This window comes from Penicillium concentricum (assembly GCF_028827145.1).
Source record: "Penicillium concentricum strain IBT 3081 chromosome Unknown utg000001l_segment0_segment0, whole genome shotgun sequence".
Classification (NCBI taxonomy): domain Eukaryota; kingdom Fungi; phylum Ascomycota; class Eurotiomycetes; order Eurotiales; family Aspergillaceae; genus Penicillium; species Penicillium concentricum.
In genome coordinates, this window is record NW_026622754.1 from 4,444,386 (window position 1) to 4,467,686 (window position 23,301).

Genomic DNA, 23,301 nt, shown 5'->3' on the forward strand with positions numbered 1-23,301 from the left:
TTCTTTGCCTTTTCTTGAATCATTTTTCCTCAGGCGTTCGGTCATAGACGGGCAAGGATATTTCTCATAGATGGTCACGCGCGGTGTTTTGAATTTTTTGCCTTTTTTTTCCTACTTTACGAAAGGGATCCGATATGAACGAGCTGCACGACATTGAAAAAAAAAAAACACATACCCATTAGCACGAGCCACGCATACGAAGCCTTGAACGCATGTACTTAATTATTTTTGTCGATTAGATCGAACCCTTCAATGCTTAACAGATTTAACATCGGCACCGATGATATCATTACCCGATTAGGAAATTAGCTGTCGATCGTATTAGGTAATTAATCTTCCCCCTGACCCTGACTTCGAGGACTCTTTTTCAGTGTCAATGGGATTGTTTCGCTTATAGATGTAACATTGGAGGGTCCATTGACATATGGCCTTGGCTAGTCTTGATTATCATATACCTTGTATATATTTTATGTTCTTCTAGGTCTGGTTAGAGTTGAAGCTATAGTTACCTTGTCCTTGCTAGCACTACTTGCCTCATTGTAAAATGTACATGTCACTCAAATCAAAATGACATAATTCGAAAATAACCCCAGGCCCCTTTAAATAACTTGAATATTTGAGTTGGCGATAAAAGCCACAAGGCCTAGGGTTTTTGTGGCTTTGGGCTGAGGGGCACGGTGACCTCATTGACGTCGATCGGTTAAGAATGAATTCTCCCGCTTTAATCCTTTTTACCTAACATCTCAGGGATATTATTACTGTCAACTTGTAAGTATGCTCTTCCGTTTATGGATCTCTAAGTGCTAACTAGACTAGTCCGGCCATAGACTAGCGTAACCCCCACACCTTGGTCTTCCACAGCCACCCTATTAACCCCCCCAATTATTCATTTGAGCCACATCACTCTTCAGCCCCGGTTTTGGGATAGCTTCGACTTCTTTAACTATCGATTGAATTGGATCCCGAACTCACCGATCTACCTTACGCGTTTCTCCGTCATGTCCACGATCCCTGCGGATGTGAAGCTGCCTCAGCGGTCTGGTACCGTGAGCAGCGCCTTCACTCGTCGTACTTCCATGAGTGACGATGAGGCTATCCCCGAAACTGATAGTAGTGAGGTATGTATTCATGATGCCCTGAAAGAAAAGGAGTAGCTTGGACTGACAGTGCTTGTTACTAGACCACCAATCTCCTGCTTGAGCGTCTCCGAGCCTGGAAGCATATGTGCGGATATCTCGAGGACTACTTCTCTGTCACTGCCAAAGTGCAGAAGTCCCAATCCAAGGATTATGAGAAGATCTTGAAGGTCAGTGCCTCTTCCGTGAGCGGGAGTAACCAAGACTGACAAAGAATGGGAATAGGCCGTGAACGAACCACTCAAGGAGGGGCACCACTTCAGCTCCAGCGCAGGCGGCGTGGCTGGTCTATTTGAAAACCTCCGCAACAACACCCAGGGAATGGTGACCATGTACATGGACGGCGAGAAGAATCTCAAGAACGCCGTGCTCCCGACCCTCGAGCGTCTCCACAAAGAGATCAAAAACAAGACCAAGGAGCTGAGCAGCGGTGCTAGCAAGGGAGCCAAGGCCGTCGAAAAGGCGCGCGGTCTAACCCAGAAGCACATCGAGCTCCTAGGCCAGAACTCCGCTTCCTTCGACGCCGCCGCCTCCGGTAAAATCGAGCAGCACCACGACCCCTACCTCCTCAAGCGCGGTATCAACCACCGTCTAAACAACCAAGTAAACGAGGAGAACAATCACCGCCAGGATATTCTCGCCGTGCAGAACTCCTTCCAGCAGTTCGAAGCACACGTCCTGCAAACCGTCCAAGGCACCCTGGAGCAATTCCACCAGCACATGGGCGGCCAACTCGAACGCCAGCGCGCCATGTACGCCGACATCCTCGGCACCGCCCAGCGCATCCCACCGGACTTCGAATGGATCAACTTCTGCGTGCGCAACGACGCAACCCTAGTCAACCCAGACTCACCCCCACGCTCCTTCTCCAGCATCACCTTCCCGAACATGGACCACCGCTCCACACAGCCTCTCATCGAGGGTTCTCTCGAGCGTCGCTCGCGCGCCGTCATCAAGGGCTACAGCACGGGCTACTACGTCGTCTCGCCGGCACGTTATCTGCACGAGTTCAAGGACAACGACGACTTCCGTCGCGACCCCGCCCCCGAGCTCTCGCTGTACCTGCCAGACTGCGTCGTCGGCGCCATCGACGGCATCAAGTTCAACGTGAAGGGCAAAGACGTCTCCAGCGGTAAAATCGGAAACGCTTTCCACACAAACACCGAGCTCAGCTTCAAGGCTCACACCCCCAACGACGCTGAGAAGTGGTGGTCCGTTATTAAGGAGGCTACCCGTGGCCCGGCGCTGGCTGCTGCTGCAACGACCCTCGCTTCTCCCACGGCCACCTCGCCTGCCGGCTCTACTAGCCCCTCCCGCAACGTGTCCGGCCAGGCACTGCCGCCCAGCTACGCCGAGGAGGAAATGGAGAAGACCCAGGCTGCTCAGGCTACTGCTGCTTCCCCTGTTTCTGCTAGCCCGACTGCGGGAATTACCCGCACGGCCAGCACGGCTAGCCACTTCCACACCTCGCCCGGCGGCTCCGCTGTGGAGAAGTCATGAGATGGATTTCCTCGTTGTTTAGTCATAAATTCTTAAGCTCTTTTGGTTTTTTTTGGACTTGCATTAACCTCCCAACATACTTATATAACGCATGTGCATCTCATCTGTTTATTAGGGTGTAGCGTTTCATTCCATCCGGAGAGCGAAACAACCCTCAACTTGATATATACCTCTTAATGAATTTCTTTTCACAAATGCAATCAAATATCAACGCTAATCGGATCGAAGATCCTTTAACTATCAAATACACAAAGCGGGCAGAAATGTGTCGTCGAATCATATCATAGCCTATGCTGAAATCACACACAGGCATGGGCTAGCTAGGTCCCAGTATCCATAGCTGCGGACATTTTCATTTCCCATCAGAAATCCTCAGGACTTTCGAGATCATCCAATTTCTCCCCAAGAAAACGTCCTAGCGCGGCGCATTTAGACTCCAGCGCAAGTAAGACGGCCGGCGAAGCGGCGAGATTCAAGCTAGCTAGACGCGCAAGATCAGCGCTACGGTCGATCTCAAGCTGCGGGTCTCGGTGGCCGTTTTGAGCCGGGGTCGGAGATGCAGGTACAGATGCCAGTGTGCGCGAGATATCACCCTGTGAGCCCTCAGGTGTCAAAGTTCCATTCCCAGCATCAAGGACACCGTTGTCCGCGAGGGAGTCGGCGTTCGTGGCACCGTTTGGCTCCGGTGTATCTAGTCTGGATGGACCGACGGCGGCGACGAGAACTTTATCCGCGATCCGCGTTACCACGGCGACAGAGTCGTCTAGTTCGAAGACGATCGAGCCTACGTCGCCTAGTGACATTGACTTAGCGGTCACGTAGGATGAGGGATGGCTGGCTGGGTTGACGCCCGTTAGGTTCCCGGTTGAGGCTGTCTTGGCGTAGCATGTGTAGGCGGCGCCGTAGGTTGCGCTGAGGTTGCGTAGTTGGCGTGAGGAGAGGGAGGAGCCGTGGGCGAAGACGGCGCCGTTTGTTGCGAAGACACTAGAGAGATATGGTTATTAGGTGTTTCTTGCGATGGATGCACGGCGGGCATACATGATCGTTGTGATCTCCGGCGGGGACAGGTTGTCTTCCAAGAGGTCGCTTAGCGCCTCTGCGTCCAGCATCTTTATATCGGGGAGGCCGGGAATCATGGTGTCGGTGTCGGTGTCCTGGCCTACCGAAGGCGTGTATTCCTCCTGAATCTCGGGTTCCTCCTGCTGTAATACGGGATCTTCCTCTGCTATGCGATCTTTTTGTGGTGTCCACGAGCAGTCTTCCGGGAAAAAGAAGCAGTTGTCGTGATAGTCCTCGTCGTCGTGGTCGTATTCGATCGGCTCGTCAGAGTAGTCCAGTAGGTTTTGAGCACACTTTGTCTCGTAACGGGCCCAGTAAGGTAGGAAGTTTGGTTCGAAGGGAGGTTGGGAGGTAGATGTAGGTGTAGTTGTCGAGGAGCAATCGGAGATCGAATCAAAGAAGCCGGGAACTGGAGGAGATTCGCATTCAGCCATCTTCACACCCATTGATAGACTCCGCAGAGATTATAGCGCGACTGTTCATTCCCCACAAAAAAAGTAAAATCAATGAATAGAGGGCACGATGGAAGCAGGTATTGTTCTCATAGCTGGGGTCTGGCCAGCTAGATGACAGGGAATGAGGGGAACAGGCAGCGGTTTAGAACCGTTGACTCAATGCGCATCCGGGCTTTCTGGTCCAAATGGAAAGTCACGATAATTCCAATCGCCTCCGGTGGCACAGAGAAAAAAAAAGCCAGGGAAAGAGAGCTTTATTAGCCCCGGTACGACAAGGATGTCATGAGATAGGTGTGAGAGGTGGCTCCGCAATGGGAGCACCCTAGCGATCGGGCAAATATGGGCGAAGTGTGTACATGAGCAGAGACATGATTGGGAGAGGAAGAGGGGGAGGATACGTGGAAAGCGAGAGCTAAGCGCGGCAGTATGAGAAAGTCGAAAATTGAGAGACCGTTCGGAATGCGACACGAAGCCCGGGGGAGGATGAGGCCAATGGTAGGAAAGGGATCAACCGGGAGCGGGGGAGAGAGTGTGAAGGAACATGCAAGAGGATTTCCACGAACCTGGCCTATGTGAAACTGGGGTCGGATTGGATGAATTCGGGAGGGTTCGATGGTGTGAGTTTCAATGTTCGAGGTGTTTAGGTAGGAGAGAAGAGGAATTGGAGGTCCCGTGGGGAGTTCCCGCATGACGTTTTAACACGTTGAGCTATTGCATCTCAGCTTCTGTGCTATCCTGTAATATTGTTTAGCTCAAAATCAGGTTATTACTATATTATCCTTGTCTATATTACCTATATTATCGAATGTTTATGTTATATTATATAGCTCTAAGCTTTCAATTCTATTTCAGACCATACTAGATATAGCTTAAAAGTACACATGATAATCTATAGAATATGATCTCAGATCTTATACATCTATACATCTATGTATCTACACATCTGTACAATAAATTCTATAAGCTATAAGAGCTATCTCATACCGGATATAGCGTCATGTGCCCCACACTCTCCTCACGGCTGACAAAAAGCTCTTTCGCCCCTCCATCCTCTCTAAAATGCTCGCTCGTCTTTCTGCCGTCCAACAAAGATTTGTACCAATCAGTAAGCATAATTCATATTCAGATGGCTTAATTACTGACGTTATCAGGATCTCTAGCAACCATGGCTTCCGATACCTCCACCTATAAGCTCAACCGTTCGTGGACCATTCAATTTCTTTCGACACAATCACTGACATAGGGACATTATAGACACGATGATGCGGGTCAAGGACCCGCAGCGATCCGTGGAATTTTATAAGTTCCTTGGCCTGAATCTGGTCAATAAGATTGACATGCCTGAGTGGAAGTTCTGCAACTACTTCCTGGCATATGACGGCCCCGCCTCTCTCCAGGGTACCCGTCACTGGACCGATCGTAATGCCGTTCTAGAATTGACTCACAACTATGGCACTGAGAACGACCCCAACTACAGTGTGGTGAACGGAAACACCGAGCCGCACCGTGGTTTCGGCCACATTGCCATCTCGGTTGATAACATTGAAGCCGCCTGCAAGCGGATTGAAGATGCTGGCTACCCCTTCCAGAAGAAGTTGAGCGAAGGCCGTATGCGACACATCGCCTTCGCCAAGGATCCCGATGGATACTGGGTTGAGATTATTCGTCGCTCCGATGAGAATCTCAGCACCACCACCGACCCGGGCAGCTACCGACTGAACCACACCATGCTGCGCGTGAAAGATGCCGAAGCCAGCTTGAAGTTCTACCAGGAATCCATGGGCATGACTTTAGTCCGCACCATTGAGAACCCAGAGAACAAGTTCAACTTGTATTTCCTGGGGTACCCGGCGTCCAACCCAGAGATTAAGGAGGGCAACAGCAATGGAGTGGCGGAATGGGAAGGTCTCCTAGAGTTGACCTGGAACTACGGCACCGAGAAGCAGGAGGGCCCTGTCTACCATAACGGTAACACTGAGCCCCAAGGTTTCGGTCATATCTGTAAGTGGATGATCACACGACTTCTAATTCTTTTCCCAAGGTTTCTAATTTGAATCAGGTATCTCTGTTGACGACCTCCCGGCTGCTTGTGAGCGCTTCGAGTCTCTGAATGTGAACTTTAAGAAGCGCCTGACTGACGGGCGGATGCACAACATTGCATTTATTTTGGATCCCGATGGATATTGGATTGAGGTAGTACAGAACGAGGGGATCAAGCGCACTGGAGACTGGTAGTTACATATATTCTAGCCAATACATGTACAACTACTCTAGCCAATACATGTATAACTCCTCGTATACTCTTTTTTTTAGATTGGATGTCACTTGACCAAAGCCTTCTGCTTATCCCCCACCATTTCATAGGCTGCGGTGGATCCTCTTCCACCCCGCCCCCAGAACATTTTGATCTCTGAAGAGACCCTTTTGCGATTTATAAATTTCCTTTTCCAATGGCTTGACAATGAGAATTTTGAGAATTTCAGCCGGGATGGATTAAACAGTGATCATAATTTCCTATCTGCGGGGATTCATCGCCACACACTCCACAACCAGCTTCAGCCCTTGAAAGAATCGGGCCTCGAACTTATATAAATCATGTCGCCTGATCCAGAAAAAACAAAAAAGACACCCCGTAAACATGTCACTACCGCCTGTGTGCCATGTCGGGAGAGCAAAATCAGGGTGAGTGCTCTGAGCCTGCAAAAAGCCTAAATGGGAGTTGAAAGAATCTAACGTGCTGCCAGTGTGATGGAGCTACTCCGCACTGCCAAAATTGTCAGCGCAAGGGGAAAGAATGCAAATACCAACATGGAGACGATAAGCGCAAGTAAGTACTTCTTCGCAGTTCGAAGGTGTCTAAATGTCGAAGCAGCCCTCATAGGCATACATCACTGAATGTCCAAAGACTAATCTAAACCAGAGTGTCTCTTCGAGCATCAACGGAGTTGTTCTCGGCCCGAATTGACCAGCTTTGTCATTTTATCCGGGAGCAGGGGCTAGAGCCACCGCCAATGAACCCAGAGGATGAGGCTGGGATGAACAGAGTATTGGATACCCTCCAGATCCCGCGCGCATTCCCTCAAGTTTCAGCAGTGGCCGATGAAAAGCCACCACCGGATGAGCCAACGGCCTCTAGGGTCTTAAGCAAATCCCCGCCGCAAGATCCGCCTGCCTTGAATCCCAAGGGACAAACCCCGACCACCAATTTGGCAGTTTCTGGTGCATCCCCAACGCAAGATACTCCATCTAGTGGAAAGGTCCCATCGCCCGAGGGCTGGAATCCATTTGGAATGGTACAAGGCGCCTCCGAAAATCAAAACTTCGTCCATTGGGGCTTCACTTTGCCAACTGCTGAAAGTCTGGACACGATTTACGCCAATCTCAACGGAGGACCGGGGGTCGCTACAATGCCTAAAATCCCCATCAACACGGAACTGAGCCCAGATAGCTACCAGCTTGGCATGGACATGGCCCAGCAGCCGGGAGTCTTGCTAGGCCAGCTACCCAATGACGGAGAAAATGATTCGGACAGTGGCGAAGAGGACGAGGCAGAAAATGACGTTATAGAACAGTTGTCGCACCGAATTGGCACGTTGAAAATTGCGGGAGATGGCCATCTGCGCTTCTACGGTGCCACGTCCAACCTCAATCTGGTGGACGTGTCTGCGACACAGCAGCGGCAACGACCAGACGCACGCACTGTGCGCCACGATGGCCAGGATATTCTGAATCACCTCCGGGTTGGTCAGCCTGTTGATCAAGCCTTAGAGGATCATCTTGTGGAGTTGTATTTCACCTGGCAAAATCCCAGTACATACATCGTCGACAAAGAGATGTTCATGATAGCACGAACTAAATGGCGCAATGAATTGGATGATACTCCATTTTACTCGGAGGTTTTGACCAATGCAATGTGAGTCCACCTTCATTTTCCGGCGCTTAAGTGATATACTGACTTGTTGCAGGTGTGCGATCGGGAGTGCCTTTGAGGCACGCTACCACCCTACGTTCATCACTTTCCCCAAGTCTCTCTCCGAATTCTTCGCAGATCGTGCCAAGGCCCTTCTGGAGATTGAACTCGACTCTCCTTGTGTTGCTACTGTTCAGGCCCTTGTCATTATGAGCTGCCACGAGGGTGCATCGAATCGCGATGCTCGAGGTTGGCTGTATAGCGGCAAGTAAATCTTCTGGAGATGCGAAATGATCAACGCTCATTGCCCAATGGCTGTACAGGAATGTCTATGCGGCTCGCTTTCGATCTTGGTTTGCACCTAGATATGACGGCGTACATCAATAAGGGCGATATCACCCAGTTCGAGGCTGATGTACGCCGTGCAACCTTTTGGGGAAGCTATGTCGCAGACCAGTGAGTTTTCGTACTTTTTATACTATGAATATCTCTAATGATCACTAGTTTTTGGGGCTTCTACTTGGGCCGCCCATTCCGCATGAACGCTGGGGACATAGGGGTTCCAAAACCTGGCTCTGCTCTTTGTCCTGAAAAGGAAGAAAATTGGCATCCATACGGCCATAAAGCTAGTCATGCGCTATCTGAGAACGGCCTGAGGAACCCTATGGAGCTAATATGCAGGCAATTTGTCGTTCTATGGGAGATGATCTCCCCAGTTGGTCATATTTTGTATGTGATTTTTGCATGCCATTCAGGGCAATGCTAACATGTCTTTAGGTATGGATGTTCCGATATCTCACGGCACGACTTGCAAAGGATCTGCTATCAAGTGACGGAAGATTTGTTCGCCTGGAAAGCAAATCTTCCCTCTAGCCTTCAGATTAATCTGGACGATGATAAATCACCAATATTGCCTCATTTGATGATGCTCCAGTAAGTTTGTTCCAATACAATAGCCACCCGGAATCATACTAACAGTATCTTGCAGCATGCAATACCACCAGATCATCATCTTCTTCCACCGTCCATGGCTCTCAAAAAGCTATATCCAGCCCCGCAGTCCTCGTCAAGGTCCCGGGTATCACCACGCGCGGCGCATGTGCGTAGAGTCGGCCACTGCCATCGCACGACTACTCCAACTCTTCGAAAAACACTACACATTCCGCCGCATGAACAACCAAGTCGTAGCGATAATCTTCAGCGCAGCGCTCATGCTTCTTTTCGTCACAGTATCCAGTTCCCCAATGAGTCCAGTCAAACAGGGTGACAGTCCGACCTATCCCCGAAACGCGGAAATGGTAGCATATCTTAATCTATGCTTCCGCGCTCTCGATGAACTGGGCCAATCATTCGACAATGCGAAGCGTACCCGCGACTACCTTGTTACCCTCCAGCGACGTTGGCAAGCAAACATGCGCCGATCCGGCTCCGCGACGAAACGTCAAAACAGCAGTGGTAACTTAGCGTCGCTGAGCTTACAGAAGCCATCCATACAGAATCCCCGTGCTGCCAATGCTCACGGCGTAGACGGCTCGCGGAAGAAATCCCGTTTATCTATTTCTGAGGCCCGTCCCCATATGCAGCCAACAGCACCTGTGACAAGCAACCAATACCCCCGTCTTTCTCAGCAAACCATGCCTCCTCATCACCAATATCACCAGCAAAACTCCTATCAACAGCAAGCCCCATTCCCCGTCCCAGTTCCCGACTCCCAGCTAGGCGATCTAGACTGGATCCCTAACTCGGACATGCGTCTTTTGTCAGAGACTCAAAATGGCAACGCATTAAATGGCATTGGCCAGATTCCTTCTCCTCCTTTCCCCGAGGACCCCAGCATGCTATCAGACATTGCGGCGATTGATGGATGGTGGGCATCGGAAAACTATAGGAACTCAATGCCGCCATGAATTCATATTGGGTGACTGAATAGTCACGCTGTTCTTTGCTTTGCTCGTCTGATTATTCACAGCATTGTCAAGAGTACTTATTCCACCGAGTCGTCGAATTTTTCACACCCTGTTACCTGGATGAACATGCCATAATCGATTGATATATATCACTCCACTGGAAGGCGATCACATAAATGTACCATTATTTTCACATTTCCACATTTCAAACCTGGGACCTTTATGCATTCCTTCTGCACACAATACCATATCTCAATCCGATCATATATTCATTGCAACCAGTTTTAATCTATATCATCCATCCTTCCCTGAAACACACCCTCAAACCAATCACCCACTTCTTCTCCCTCATTCTCATCAGTCCTCCTCACCCGGGCTAAAGTAACCCTCCGCTCCCCAACCCCCTTCTCCCGCCCCCAAAAGCAAGCCCGCCGCATAGCAGAAACCATCTCATCAGCCTGTCTCGCAAGAACCGTAGACCCAGAACCCCCTTCTCTACTCTTCTTCTTCATCTCAATCGCAGACGAAGACAGAGAACCCGAAGCAAAAGCATCGCCATCCTCTCTCAATAAAATCCGAACCCAAGGCAAAGCCATCTCCAACCGCCCAATCCCATCCCCAGGCCCAGACCACGTATCCCCACTAAGCCCATAATCCAGTCCATACGGCGGCCAGCGCGAAAGCGCCTTCCGACGCCGCGTAACAGTACCACTAATATCCTCGACATCGTCGGCATCCATATCGGGATACACATCCCGATCCCAGATCGACCCATCCGCGGCAGCGTATTGCTCGGCTGTTGTGCTTCGCGTCTCCTTCAGCACGGGGACGGGGTATTTCGGTCCCGTGAGATACTGCGGGAATACGCGTGGCACGTCCCGGCCTGCAGAGCGGAGGAAGAGGATTGGTGAGGAGAAGGAGTCGAAGCAGCGCTCAGGTGTTGAGAAGAATTTTGAGCGGGCTTCGAGGAGGGGGAGTAGATCTGGCGGTGCGGGGGCCTTTTTTCTTGATTGGCGCTTGTGTTTGGATGTTGAGCTTGAGGTGGTATTGTCCGCTCCTGTTCTGGGCGTTGTGGTGGTGCTCTCGCGCGTGCAGTATTCATCTAAGCCGGGCCAGTCGCAGATAGGTTCTACGGCGGCGACGGCTTGGATGGATTGCGCTTCTGTTAGAGCTAGCATAAGCGCTAGGGAGCCTCCGACGTGTGTGCCGAAGATGGCTAGTTGGGATGGTCGGAGGTTTGTTCGGATCCAGTCGAATCCGGCCAGGGTATCGTGGACTGGGGTTGGGTATTTGTAAGAGGTGACTGGGTTGCTGGGTTCCAGTGTTTGGTTTGGGGCTTCAATTGGCTCTTGTGGGATAGAGCTTTTATCTGAAGATGGGGAAATAGGTGTTGGTATATCCCCGAGGCGGTAGTTGACTGTGACTACTAATGCAGATGCGGTAGATGCTAGGACATGCTGGGGCGAACCTACTGCAGAGTCCCAAATGTTGGTATCGCCAGTCTTTTGGTGATCAATTTCAGAGTTTTCATGTTTTTGAGATCCGCTCTCGCCATTGCCCTGTAACAAAGGTCCAGGGGGAAGGTAGAGGATTATATTTGGGCCTTCTGGAGACTGCCCCTGCTGAGGCCGGCTCAACGCGCTCGGTCGCGTAATTCTGGGGACAAAGTTAGCATGTATGACTAGGGCTGATAATCAAGGGCATCTATTACTGGAGATATATAGACCCATTATTTCCAATAGGAAGAGAAACTGTCTCATCTGTGCAATCGGATGAAACGGTCGAATATCGCGAGCTCTGGAAACACGCGACGGAAATGCGCGTAGCTCCTCTGCTGCGACGCAGGAAAAGGGCTATGCCGCGGGACGAGCAGATAACATCCCGCATAGCACTATTAAACATGCCGTTGATGTTTGTTAAAACTTGTCAAGAATCTAGCTGTTGGCCTTGCGATCCGAGTAGTGGGTGCCTGCGGATGCCTGAATAATCTGGCCATTGATAAAGATCTCAACATTAAAACACTCGAATGGTAATGACGCTTGTTCGAAGATAATATTAATCTCGGTAAAGTTCAATGCAATCTGGATTCTAATGACATTATATTCTCTACATCATTCCTCAATCCAACAGCAAAGGACCACATATGCAAGCCAATCATGCACGAATGACAATTTTGTATTGCTCTCCAATTTGAATAAACCGAAAATACCGGCTATGGGCCATGCACTAAACAGATAGCCAGTTGCTCCAATAGTCTCTTCACAAATAAGGGTCTCGCTGAGATGTAGTTGCCGACGCCGCAGGGTCGTCTCGGTCCAGAGGAGCTTCAATATAATCCTCTGGCACAGGACGCACAACCTGCAAAACCAACTCCGGATCCTTGGAGTAAACCCGCAACCCAACCACACAGACAGCATTCCACGGGTCAACAGGAGGCCCATCATGGTCCATCGACGGAGGGTGATTCTTCACATCCGCCTCGCCAGGAGGCATATCGATATCGCTGTCGAATTCGAACCCTTCTAGTATCTCAAGGTCACTCGAGTCCAGAGTCTCTGTAGCAAAGCGAGTGTCTAGACTGGGACGTGGAGACTCGGCCCCGCGTCGCCAGCCACTGCTTGCATGTCTTGCGTGCAGGCCCTGGCCGCCGTTGACGTGGATGATCGGGACAGAGCCGTTGATACGGCGGTCACCGATTTCACTTGAGATGCTTGCAGCATCAACGGGAGAATCTTCTACTGACTTTCCTGCCAGAATTTGGCTGGGGATAGAATCACGTTCGGGATTGTGATCGTAGGAGCTGCCGCTGGGGGTGCGGGTCACGCGCCTTGCTTCCATGCGCTCTTGTCGGGCATTCATCTTCTGGTTGAAGATCCAAGCCTTCTGCATCTTTTTCTTGATCTCGTCGCGAAGCTTTCTCCGCTCGAGTTCCTTAAAACGCTCCTGCTCTGCCTTTTCTTCCTCTGTCTCGCCCACCATTCCCTTCGCATGCGCGAGGTCATATGAAAGGCCTACTTGCACCAATTTCTCTCTTCTGGTCGAGGCAACCTGGCGGACAATTTCATCGGTCGAGTCTACGCCTTCGTGGCGGAAGGCTGTGATTTTCATCAGGACGTGGTATTGACCCGGGTCAAGGTTAATCTCGGCGTTGACAGATCGGCCCATGAAGTGGCTGCTATGGCTGCGGACGAGATAATCTTCTTCTCCTTTCTTTTGCAGGCGGAACTTGAGCACGAAGCTGTACTCGCCGGCTAGTCCTTTGAAATAACGCGTATCAAGCTGTGTCTGTCAGCCACTGTGCAAGAGCAGGAGTAAATAGCGCATAACGAACTTGCGATAGGACAATGACTACCGGACCACTCTTGGTCACATCCATCATGAATTTGGTGCCGTGGTAATCAGCAGACCAGGGAACATTCAAGGTAGTCCATTGCTGGGTAATGGTCCATTCAAGACCAAAAAGGCGAGTCCGGTCGAAGTGCTGGTATTTCCTGAGGAGGTCTTTATAAGAGATCCAGAAGAACTGGGCTAGGTCAGCGTATTCAGTGAAAGCGATGGATTAATACCTACACCATCGTTGCCAAATTGGTGGCCAAGAACTTTCATCCACTCGGGTGTCCATTCTTTGGATCCATCACCCCAGGCACCATGCCATTCTTTGCGGCCCCATGGGTTCCTAGGTGATGTGAGCTTTTCGTTCATGTGCCTTTTAACAAGCACATTGATGCACATACCTGAGTCGCAACAGACGATGCCCATCAATCTCTCGGGCTTCCATGATGGAATAGGAGTGGCCCTCCGCGATGCCCTTGCGATCCCTAGGTGGACCCTGGTACTTAGGATCTAACCAGTTTGAAAACATGCCCGTCCCGCAACCAAACAGGAATTCCTTGTTGACCTTCATTAGTTCATCGGTCCAAAAGCGGTCCTTGTTTAGGATATTGCTGGATAAGACCTCAGACGTGACGCCTCCGGTGAGATCCTCGAGAGCCTCCCCAACAAAACCACCCTCGATCGCGGAATAGTCTCCATGGGCCTTTGCAAAGGCTTTCTCCAAAAGAGGTAGCCAGATCTCGTTGTCGTCGACACACTGAGCGAAGTACAGGGCCCGCGAGCCCGTCTGCCAGACGCGCCGGTACTCTTCCTCCGTATCAGTTCGAGTTATGTCGTCCCAGAGGGGTCGCTCATCCACAGATTCATCGTAGTCAGCTGCGCGGAGATATAGCTTGTCATCTACAATGCACTGTTGCCACTCGCCGTCTGATTGAAAAGTCAGCATGATTCCAAGTCTGATCGGACTCCGCGCACACGCTTACCTCGATGGAAAACAAATCCGTAAATCCCAACATCTTCATTGCGAGCAACACAAATTTTCCGGATCAGCTCCTCCTTGTTGCCCATAGTACAAAGCGCAGCCATGAGCCAGCAATCCCCATCATATCCCTGCCGCACATCTGACGCGGTAGGCCCATTAACGAAGAATTGCGGATTCTCAAAGATTTCCTATACCAATGTCATTAGCAACCCATAATCCAATCACTTCATGGCAGATCGCTTTCGAACTAACGGTCACTCTCTTCACGCCCCGGGGTCTAAAATACGTATTCGGTTTATCCAACCCATCGAGATAGTGTCTCCGACCAGACTTTAGATCCAGCTCGATATCGAAGTGGGGGTCGGTATATTTCTGATTCACACGCTCGCATTCCTTGACGATACGGTCGACGGATTTTTGACATTCCTGGCGCGCCTGCTCGTAGGATTTGACGGCCTCGTGGCCTTGGATACGGCCGCTGGGTACACGCTTGGCCCGAGTCCGTGCGTACGGATTGTCCGGCAGCACCGTGTATACTTTGCCCGGGTACTTGGTGTTGAATTGTTCCCAGAACTGCTTGACGGATTCCTGGGGTGCTTGACAGCGTGGACGGGGCGGTCGGCTGTTTGAGCGCGAGGAGCCTGGTCCTGCGACGGCATAGCCCATCTCGTCGTCGAACTCCATGGTTTCGGATGTGTCTGGGCTGGTTTTCTTTGCTTCGTTAAGCTTTCAGGTTCTTTTCTGTTGTTTTTGTTTGAGGGGAAGCACGGTGGGAACCCTTGGGCGGCTATTTCTCTTATAGCACACTAATGAACCAACATGGGGATCACGAATGGAAATAGAATGGGATTGCTCTTCGAAATAAGAGATTGGGGAGACTTTCCCCAATTTTCCCCTCAGACGGCCACTCCGAGCCATAAACATAGCCTCAGCCTTCATTCCCTCGTATTGATTCGCTGGGTGTCCGTAACAGGGTTCGTAAGGCTGCATGTGCATTGGACTAGTGTACGAATGAGCGAATCTGACAACACATCGTGCTTTCGGCCCCCACCTCGCTTCTCAGCTCCCTGCTAGAAATCACAGAACGAATAAGCATGAATTCCGAGTCATACTTAGACTGGATTACAATTGGCCTCAAAGCACTCCGTAGAGATGTGAGACAGGAAGGTTGCAAGTAAACTTGGAAATGCTTAGCATTCCAATGTGTGGGGCCCCGGGGCGAAGTTCAGCTGACATGCCGCCCTGCAAGCTGCAGCTATTAACCTGAGGCTGAGAAAGCTACAATAGTGACATCATTTTTTCACTGGTTACAGGGTAGAAAGGGTATGTACGCCTGTTATTCACTAAAGCACTTCGTATCCTGTAAGTCCGCCCTCCATATCACTCCCCATTGAACGCCGAAAGAGGAGAAAGAAAACCCCATATCATTCCCCACTGTGAATAATATTACACAGAAAATGTGAGGAATCGTTACACTATTGGTAGCCGTTACTTGGGCCACGTCCGGAGTAGTGTGCGGTGCCGTGACGGAAGTACGGGTGGAGGCAGGCCTGCTTGGCCGACAATCGGTGTGCAGGGTCAAACTCGAGCAGAGACTCCAAGAGTTGACATCCAGCCTCCTCCAGCCCGGGAACAATCTCAACATCAGGGCGCTTCCACTTTGGGAAAGTGGATTTATAGTCGGGGAACGAGGTCACACCGGGCCAGATGTCTTCACCGGGGGTACCAAGGATGCTGTAATCCGTTAATACAGTTGAACATGGAATAGAACGAAACCACTCTTACCGGAAGATCTTGAAGATCTCGTCAATTTCAGAGTCACCGGGGAAGAGAGGCTTGCGTGTGCACATCTCGGCGAAAATGGCGCCCACCGACCACATATCAACACCCGTGGAGTACTGACGTCCACCCAGCAGAATCTCTGGAGAACGGTACCACAATGTGACAACCTGTAGATTGAGTTAGTAAATGGAAAATTGCAATCGATGTAATCGAAAATGCAATGCATACCTCGTGGGTGTAGGTGCGAAGGGGAACACCGAACGCTCTGGCAAGACCGAAATCGGCCAACTTTAGGTTGCCTTCACGGTTAATCAACAAGTTCTGGGGCTTCAGGTCACGGTGCAGAATTCGGTGGCTATGGCAGTATCGGATACCCTCAACAAGCTGGGCCATGAATTTCTTGACCATTGCATCGCCCAGCCCCAGGGTGACACCTCCCAATCCATCGGGCAAAGGCTTCCCTCGGCCACCGTCACTAACAGGCAGAGCCTCCATGTATTTCTTAAGATCGCAATCGAGGAATTCGAAGACAAGGTAGAGCTTGTGACCATCGGCGTGGACAATGTTAAACAGCTGGACAATATTGGGGTCCTTCATCTCCTTAAGGAGGGAAATCTCGCGGATTGCAGTGCTAGGGACACCCTCATCTTCGGCTTCGAGGCGAATCTTCTTCAGGGCAACGATACGATTGGGATGGCTGAGTTCACGGGCCTTGTAGACCACACCGTAGGTGCCTATGGAGCATCAACGCGTGAGTTGGGCTGTGGGTGACAACAGTCGCGTCAAGGGTACATACCTTCGCCAATTTTCTCAATTTTCTGATAATTATCCATGGTGGCCGACATCCGATCCTTTTCTGCTATTAACGAGATTAACAATTTCAAACTAGAAAGGCCGGAATGGGAATTTGACAAAGATTGGAGGATGTTGCCAAGAAGAATTTGTAGGGGAAGCAAGGAGAGGAGGTAGTCACTACTTACTCCGAGGATATTGATCTCTGAGAACAGCTGGAGCAGCACGCTCTCCAAATTCCACCTGGAGATCGAAAAAAAGTAATTTGTTGAAGAGATAATTGACAAGACAGTATTTCAATGGTGGGGAGAGAAAGACACAAAACAAACAACCCCCGCGCCTATCATAGGGCGGTGAAGCGCGTACCTTTTCATTCCATGTTCAACTTTCTCTCTGACTTCATCTTCTCGCCATGGCCCAAATTAAGGGTCTTAGTGCTTATGATCGCCCTCCTGATCCTGTGAGACTTTGCTACAAGAAATATTCCAAGATTGCCTTGTCCGAGATTGACAATGATCCGGGGATCCTCGACCTACAACGGATCGATCCCGACCAACTGCCCGACGATGTGACGATTGAGCAGTATATGTCCAGCCAGGACTTGCGATTGGCATTTGATGATTTTTTCCGTGGAGGCCATGCTACAACAGAAGAAGATGCTTCTCTGACTGAGGATATTCCAGTATACGCTCACAAATCGATTTCCGGTTAGCATTGTATCGCCTCAATTTGGAACTGACCCAGCAGGAGAAAGAGCCATGCCTGACCTCCTGACAGGTCTCCTGATGATTCCCGCCTTATTCCCCCCTACTATCCAGATCGAATTGCTCTCCCGCCTATTCCACCGAGATTTGCCGAACCCCGAGCATCAGACGAACCTACACCTGCACTACGATGTGACGTACCCCGAAGAATCAGAAGACACCCACATGCCCAAGTCTTTCTTCGCAGATGATCCTACTCGTGCTTTCCAGCCTAAGGATCCTCAAGTGCACAAGCCTGTAACGGTTCAAAATCTCTTGGAGAAAAAGCTGCGCTGGGTGACATTAGGTGGACAGTACGACTGGACTGCCAAAGTATACCCCTCTGGACCTCCGCCGGAGTTCCCGCCGGATATCGCAAAGGTGTTACGTGCAGCCTTCCCAGCAACCTCAGCCCAGGCTGCCATTTTGAATCTCTATTCCGCCGGGGATACATTGAGCGTGCACCGGGACGTGAGTGAGGAGTGTGACGTAGGTTTGATCAGCGTGAGTTTTGGATGTGATGGATTGTTTTTGGCTAGCCACGACGATGGGAATGGTTGCGAGATCATTCGGCTTCGGTCAGGCGATACTGTCTACATGAACGGTAAATCGCGGTTCGCCTGGCATGGAGTTCCGAAGATTCTACCCTCTACCTGCCCGAAATGGTTGGCCAACTGGCCATCATCTCGAGAATCTGCTCCGGGGATGCCGCCTGGTCCATACGAGATGTGGAAGGGTTGGATGTCCAGCAAACGGGTCAACCTGAACGTTCGGCAAATGACGACCACTCAGGCCACCGAAGAGAGAGCAGATCGTATTTGAAAATGGGAAAACCAGATGTTAGTAACGTCCTCAGAAAGGTTCTTTCCTTAGTCCATACGTGGATACGTGGACCGCATTCTATCATGAGCTACTCAAGCACAGAGACAGTTGTGCTATTATAATGAGTCCGGTCAAATATCGCAATCCAATATCCAATAGCGTTGCTATCATTCACAAAGCACTCTTATCTTTTTGTTGGAGACGAATGCGAATTGTATTTCCGCCAAGTCCACGTTGAAGATAATAAGCAGCCACCCCCTAGATGAACCAAGTGCACTTAATAGAACGAATAATATGGCTATGTCTGTACTCCAAATCAATTCCGAAGTAGTGCGGAAACCGCGTCAATAAGGACGCCCCCAACTGTGTCACGACTCCAATAACCCCGCATTGGTGCATAAATACTCTGCTTTCGAGGAAGTCTCTCACAATTTTCAACTACAACTCACAATGACTGGTACATCCTGGGAACTGAAGGGCGAAGCCAAACGCCAGTCAATTCTAAATGCCATCCCCGAGAAATGGCGACTGAAATCCGCTGTCCCTCCAGCTACAGAACTACGTGATGTCACAGGGGATTATATCCGACAATACCTCACCGAACGTGAGATTGAGATTACAGAAACAGATGCCGTAGGTATTGTGGATGAGACATCTACAGGCCGATGGTCAGCCGTGGAAGTGACAGCGGCCTTCTGCCACCGAGCCGCACTGGCTCACCAACTCGTACGTATACATAGTCACAGTGAACAAAAATGCACCAACATGAGATACCTAAACAAAGGCTAACCATGAACCAAACTCTAGGTCGGCTGTCTCCACGAAGTATTCTTTGAAGCAGCAATTGAAGATGCCAAACAGCAAGACGAATACTTCGCAAAGCACAAAACCCCAATAGGACCCCTGCATGGCCTACCAGTGAGTCTAAAAGACCAGTTTCACGTGAAAGGCGTCGAAACCACAATGGGCTACGTAGGCTGGATAAACACCTTCCAAGGCCAACAGAACGACCCACGCAGCGGCATAGAAGAAAGTGAACTCGTCCGCGAACTACGCAGTCTCGGCGCAGTCCTCTACTGCAAGACCAGTGTGCCAGCCACCCTAATGGCCGGCGAAACCATTAACCACATCATCGGCTACACTTGGAACCCCAAGAATCGTCTGCTGTCCTGCGGCGGCAGCTCTGGCGGCGAGGGTGCCCTGATGGCGCTCCGCGGCTCGCCTGCTGGCTTCGGCACTGATATCGGAGGCAGTGTGCGTATCCCTGCTGGGTTCAATTTCCTCTATGGGCTTCGTCCTTCGGCGGGTAGAATTCCTTACCAGGGTGCTGCGAACTCGATGGATGGCCAAGGGACCATCTTGTCTGTTATTGGGCCGATTGCGCCAACTGCGAGGTCTTTGACGCTCTTGTTTAAGGCCGTTCTTAGTCAGAAGCCTTGGCTATATGATCCGCTTGCGTTGGAGCTGCCGTGGCGTGACGAGGTCGTTCAGGAGACCAGGGCGTTGATCGAGAAGGCTCGGAGTGGGTCGTCAACGCTTGCGTTCGGCATTATGAAATACGATGGTGTGGCCCTTGTTCATCCGCCTATTGCGCGGGGGCTCAAGATTGTTGAGAAAACGCTCAAGCGGTTGGGACATCGGGTTATTGAGTGGAAGCCTCCTTCTCACGCTATTGCTGCTGAACTAGTTGTATGTACCTGGGGCTTTGGGTTTGCGTGGGATTCAGCACGGCGCTAACTTCTGACAGGGTAAAGTATTCAACATGGACGGCGGTGTAGACTTGAAGTATCATTTCAGTCTATCTGGAGAATCTCCAGCTCCGCAAGTCATCAGTACCAAGAATGGTGCTGAAATGACAGCATCTGAGATTGCCGCGCTCAATGTTACAAAGCGGCAGTACCAGAAACAATACATGGATTACTGGAATAGCACAGCCGAGGTGACAGGCACAGGACGCCCTGTTGATGGGCTCTTTTGTCCATTGGCGCCTCATGCGGCAGTCATTCCCAACGAATACAAGGCTGTGGGATATACTGGATTTGTGAATCTGCTTGACTATACTAGTCTTGCGATTCCAGTCACGTTTGCGGACAAGAAGGTCGATGTGCAATCGTCTGACGGGTCTGTGAATGATTCTGAAGACATTGAGTGGGATTGTGAGTCTCCCCCATGGATTTCCTCTCATGAAATCATATTAATCGCTGTCTAGATGATGCCGAGACCTATGATGGGGCCCCGGTGGGAGTACAGTTGGTAGGCAGGAGACTGCAGGAAGAGAAGATGTTGACTCTAGCTGAGTATCTGGGCGAAGAGATTGCTCAAGATGCGAAGGCGAGAGTCTGACTGCAACAACACCAGACTGTATCTAGCGGGTAGTGCTTTTCTACTATCAACATCAGGTCACTGTAGCAGAAAAACTACCCACCAATTACGATCAAGACGAATATTTAGCATTTCATATGATCATGATATTCTCTAGCAAAAAGAGTAGATCTGGGGGTAGATGAAAACGACGGAGTAGATCAAACCACCTACTGTCTTAAGCCAATGCAAAGTATTAGATAATAACCCCCAAACGCCTTGTCCAATGCTTTTCTGCAGATATTATATTCCAAACCTAATCAATTCCTAGACGACGACGGAGGCGTCTGTCCGGAGGGTGCAGCAAGATTGGATAAATGGGGAGTGGAAGATCCCCAGTGTTTACCAGCGGCAGAAGGCGGAGCATGGCCAGACTCGGACGAAGCACCAGACGGGTCTTCTGAGCCATTCATGAGTCGCTGTCGCTTAGCTGGAGGCAGCCCACCCACCTGGGCCATACCACTGGGTAAACCGCTGGGCGGGCTGCGAGGATCTGCATAGGAGTGGGGTGAAGCGTAGTGTGTAGATGAAGCAGGGGTGGAGGCAGCTCCAGCGTCTGGGCTCAAAGCCGTAGCAGATTGCAAGGGGCGCAAGCGATTCGGGTGAGAAGTGGTGTCTTCGCCTGGGCGTGGAGGCCTGACATCAGGGCTTTGCTGAGACTGACTTTGTTCTGGATCCCCCAACTGACTGGCATTTCCATAACCAACCCCAATCCGACCCATGCCCTTATCATGCATAACAACACGTCTCCATTTGGCGACCACGCTGTCGTAGTCCCATCGCGTTGAGTCGGCGCTGATGTGGCTGTCCTGTGCGTCTAATTCGCGCGCGACCTCTCGTGGGAGGGGGAGCGTGTCCGGGGGAAACAATGCGAACTCACGAGGCCACTGGCATGATCCGAGACGCTCGACCTGTGCACGCAACTGGTTTGCTTCCTGTTGCACTCGAGCGAGTTGCTCGTCCGAGGACTTCCGCTTCCCTACTTCCCGCGCAAATGCGCGTGTAATCTCCAATTGCCACGCGTCGCGACGGGTCTCGTGGGGCAGAGAGTTCCAATGATTGAAGGCCAATTCTAAGTGTCGAAAACTGATATCTTCGTGTTGTTGTGCGCTTCGGTATATCATGTTTGGATCCACCCCGCTATTCCCATGTCTAGCATGAGCCGCACCAGTAGACTCTGCTGCGAGTTGGTCGGTCTGCCATTGCGCGACCTTGGAGCGAAGGGCTTGGCGGACTATATCGAGGTGCTCGGCGCCGGGGGGCTGGAGGGGAAACGAGGTAGAGGAGGGAAACGGATGTGTCGCGAACAGGCTTGGCGGAGGAGGGAGCAGCTGTAGACACATGGAGGGAAAAGTCTGAGCTTGCATCTCGAAGTCGAACGGAGAGAGCCGAGGTCGGATACGAGAGCTTATGTTTTATGAGCTTGGCGGTTAGATATAACGATGAATGAGCCGACGTACCTCGCAGCTTTGATATTATCAAGCACCTCGCGTAGTGCTAGCTCTAGCGCCCGCATTGTGTCTGGGTTGCTGGAACTAGCACCTCTACTGGCATAGTCCGGCAGTTGTAATGAGCCTGTCCGAGACTGCGATGGCGCAATTCGAGGCCCATCCGGGACGCGACTGGGGTTGGGGATATCATTGATCACTCCAGTCGCGTGCCAGGTAGGTGTGTTAAACATCATGCGCACCGGAGCCTCGCGCGACTTCGACCCCGAATCAGCGGCCGTAGACGGCTCTGATGTACCCTTTTTCTGGCTTCGTTCAGGACTCCCCTCGTTCTTCCCTGTGGATGTTCGGGCTTGGCGCCGGGTGATCCCACTGCGAATTCGTCTGATCTCTTCGACATCGTGGATTCCGTCGGGTTTCTTCTTAAAAGGAATTGGTCGAGGTGTCGACCCAATGATGAGGATGTAAACGCCTGTTGGCAGTACTGGCATTTGCGATCCTTTGCAGCCAGACTGGCCTTCGACTCGTCACCGGCAGTCGAGCCTTCGGGGGTATCTCTGGGTTCTGTTTCTTCCTTCATGGTCGGGGAAGTAGAAAAGGGAAGTGAATTGAATAGATAGAGAGTGGACTTAAAAAGTCATGGCATATGAAGGCCAGAAGCAACAAGTTGGTATAGGCAAAATTCAACGCGCCAGGATGAGAGAGAGGGAAGACGGAAAAATGCCAAGCTTTTGGGCGCGGAGCTGCGCGATGAGCAATTTTGTTGGCCAAGACACATGGAGATATATTTTAACAATTATATGTCGGACTTTTTGATCTCTAGGGAATCATATATGTGTAACTTTTGAATGCTACCTATGCAAGTACTAAATAGTCTCTGCAATGTAACTAAAGCCCTCAACCAATGGACAAAGCAGAATCGATGTGACTGTCTAGGTGCATATAGTACTTCAGCAAATCAAAAGCAAGGAAATAGTTTATTCTTCCGAAGAGAACCGCAATGATTATGTATCTGTTATGAGTATAGAGCCTAAATATCCTCTACCCTATCAAGACTCGGACGTTATGTTA

General features: G+C 50.7%; 10 protein-coding genes across 10 annotated transcripts; 5 read left to right on the forward strand and 5 right to left on the reverse strand.

Annotated features, from left to right (window-relative positions):
• Positions 1 to 998: 998 nt before the first annotated feature.
• Positions 999 to 2,636, forward strand: N7517_001698 (PH domain protein; the record flags this gene model as incomplete). The annotated part of the gene is made up of 3 exons (XM_056719428.1): positions 999 to 1,118; positions 1,181 to 1,306; positions 1,362 to 2,636. 3 exons carry the CDS (start codon positions 999 to 1,001, stop codon positions 2,634 to 2,636), a joined length of 1,521 nt encoding a protein of 506 aa, XP_056583563.1.
• A 362-nt stretch (positions 2,637 to 2,998) lies between these two features.
• On the reverse strand, positions 2,999 to 4,141 carry N7517_001699 (uncharacterized protein; the record flags this gene model as incomplete). Its single annotated transcript, XM_056719429.1, has 2 exons — positions 2,999 to 3,620; positions 3,675 to 4,141. The coding sequence occupies 2 exons, from the start codon at positions 4,139 to 4,141 to the stop codon at positions 2,999 to 3,001; spliced, it is 1,089 nt and encodes a 362-aa protein (XP_056583564.1).
• A 1,068-nt stretch (positions 4,142 to 5,209) lies between these two features.
• Positions 5,210 to 6,385, forward strand: N7517_001700 (lactoylglutathione lyase GLO1; the record flags this gene model as incomplete). Its single annotated transcript, XM_056719430.1, has 4 exons — positions 5,210 to 5,255; positions 5,302 to 5,349; positions 5,405 to 6,151; positions 6,210 to 6,385. The coding sequence occupies 4 exons, from the start codon at positions 5,210 to 5,212 to the stop codon at positions 6,383 to 6,385; spliced, it is 1,017 nt and encodes a 338-aa protein (XP_056583565.1).
• Positions 6,386 to 6,745: 360 nt separating this feature from the next.
• On the forward strand, positions 6,746 to 9,967 carry N7517_001701 (transcription factor domain-containing protein; the record flags this gene model as incomplete). Its single annotated transcript, XM_056719431.1, has 8 exons — positions 6,746 to 6,832; positions 6,895 to 6,977; positions 7,071 to 8,063; positions 8,116 to 8,309; positions 8,384 to 8,516; positions 8,565 to 8,789; positions 8,838 to 8,993; positions 9,049 to 9,967. 8 exons carry the CDS (start codon positions 6,746 to 6,748, stop codon positions 9,965 to 9,967), a joined length of 2,790 nt encoding a protein of 929 aa, XP_056583566.1.
• A 284-nt stretch (positions 9,968 to 10,251) lies between these two features.
• N7517_001702 (uncharacterized protein) lies at positions 10,252 to 11,869 on the reverse strand (the record flags this gene model as incomplete). The annotated part of the gene is made up of 2 exons (XM_056719432.1): positions 10,252 to 11,623; positions 11,679 to 11,869. The coding sequence occupies 2 exons, from the start codon at positions 11,867 to 11,869 to the stop codon at positions 10,252 to 10,254; spliced, it is 1,563 nt and encodes a 520-aa protein (XP_056583567.1).
• A 357-nt stretch (positions 11,870 to 12,226) lies between these two features.
• On the reverse strand, positions 12,227 to 14,966 carry N7517_001703 (uncharacterized protein; the record flags this gene model as incomplete). Its single annotated transcript, XM_056719433.1, has 6 exons — positions 12,227 to 13,246; positions 13,299 to 13,490; positions 13,538 to 13,643; positions 13,702 to 14,227; positions 14,284 to 14,470; positions 14,535 to 14,966. 6 exons carry the CDS (start codon positions 14,964 to 14,966, stop codon positions 12,227 to 12,229), a joined length of 2,463 nt encoding a protein of 820 aa, XP_056583568.1.
• A 791-nt stretch (positions 14,967 to 15,757) lies between these two features.
• On the reverse strand, positions 15,758 to 16,909 carry nimX (cyclin-dependent serine/threonine-protein kinase CDC28; the record flags this gene model as incomplete). The annotated part of the gene is made up of 4 exons (XM_056719434.1): positions 15,758 to 16,016; positions 16,068 to 16,231; positions 16,293 to 16,798; positions 16,861 to 16,909. The coding sequence occupies 4 exons, from the start codon at positions 16,907 to 16,909 to the stop codon at positions 15,758 to 15,760; spliced, it is 978 nt and encodes a 325-aa protein (XP_056583569.1).
• A 359-nt stretch (positions 16,910 to 17,268) lies between these two features.
• On the forward strand, positions 17,269 to 18,421 carry alkB (oxidoreductase, 2OG-Fe(II) oxygenase family; the record flags this gene model as incomplete). Its single annotated transcript, XM_056719435.1, has 2 exons — positions 17,269 to 17,563; positions 17,634 to 18,421. 2 exons carry the CDS (start codon positions 17,269 to 17,271, stop codon positions 18,419 to 18,421), a joined length of 1,083 nt encoding a protein of 360 aa, XP_056583570.1.
• Positions 18,422 to 18,871: 450 nt separating this feature from the next.
• Positions 18,872 to 20,764, forward strand: gmdA (putative general amidase GmdA; the record flags this gene model as incomplete). The annotated part of the gene is made up of 4 exons (XM_056719436.1): positions 18,872 to 19,147; positions 19,229 to 20,110; positions 20,169 to 20,577; positions 20,631 to 20,764. The coding sequence occupies 4 exons, from the start codon at positions 18,872 to 18,874 to the stop codon at positions 20,762 to 20,764; spliced, it is 1,701 nt and encodes a 566-aa protein (XP_056583571.1).
• Positions 20,765 to 21,042: 278 nt separating this feature from the next.
• On the reverse strand, positions 21,043 to 22,810 carry N7517_001707 (uncharacterized protein; the record flags this gene model as incomplete). Its single annotated transcript, XM_056719437.1, has 3 exons — positions 21,043 to 22,189; positions 22,243 to 22,702; positions 22,744 to 22,810. 3 exons carry the CDS (start codon positions 22,808 to 22,810, stop codon positions 21,043 to 21,045), a joined length of 1,674 nt encoding a protein of 557 aa, XP_056583572.1.
• Positions 22,811 to 23,301: the final 491 nt, after the last annotated feature.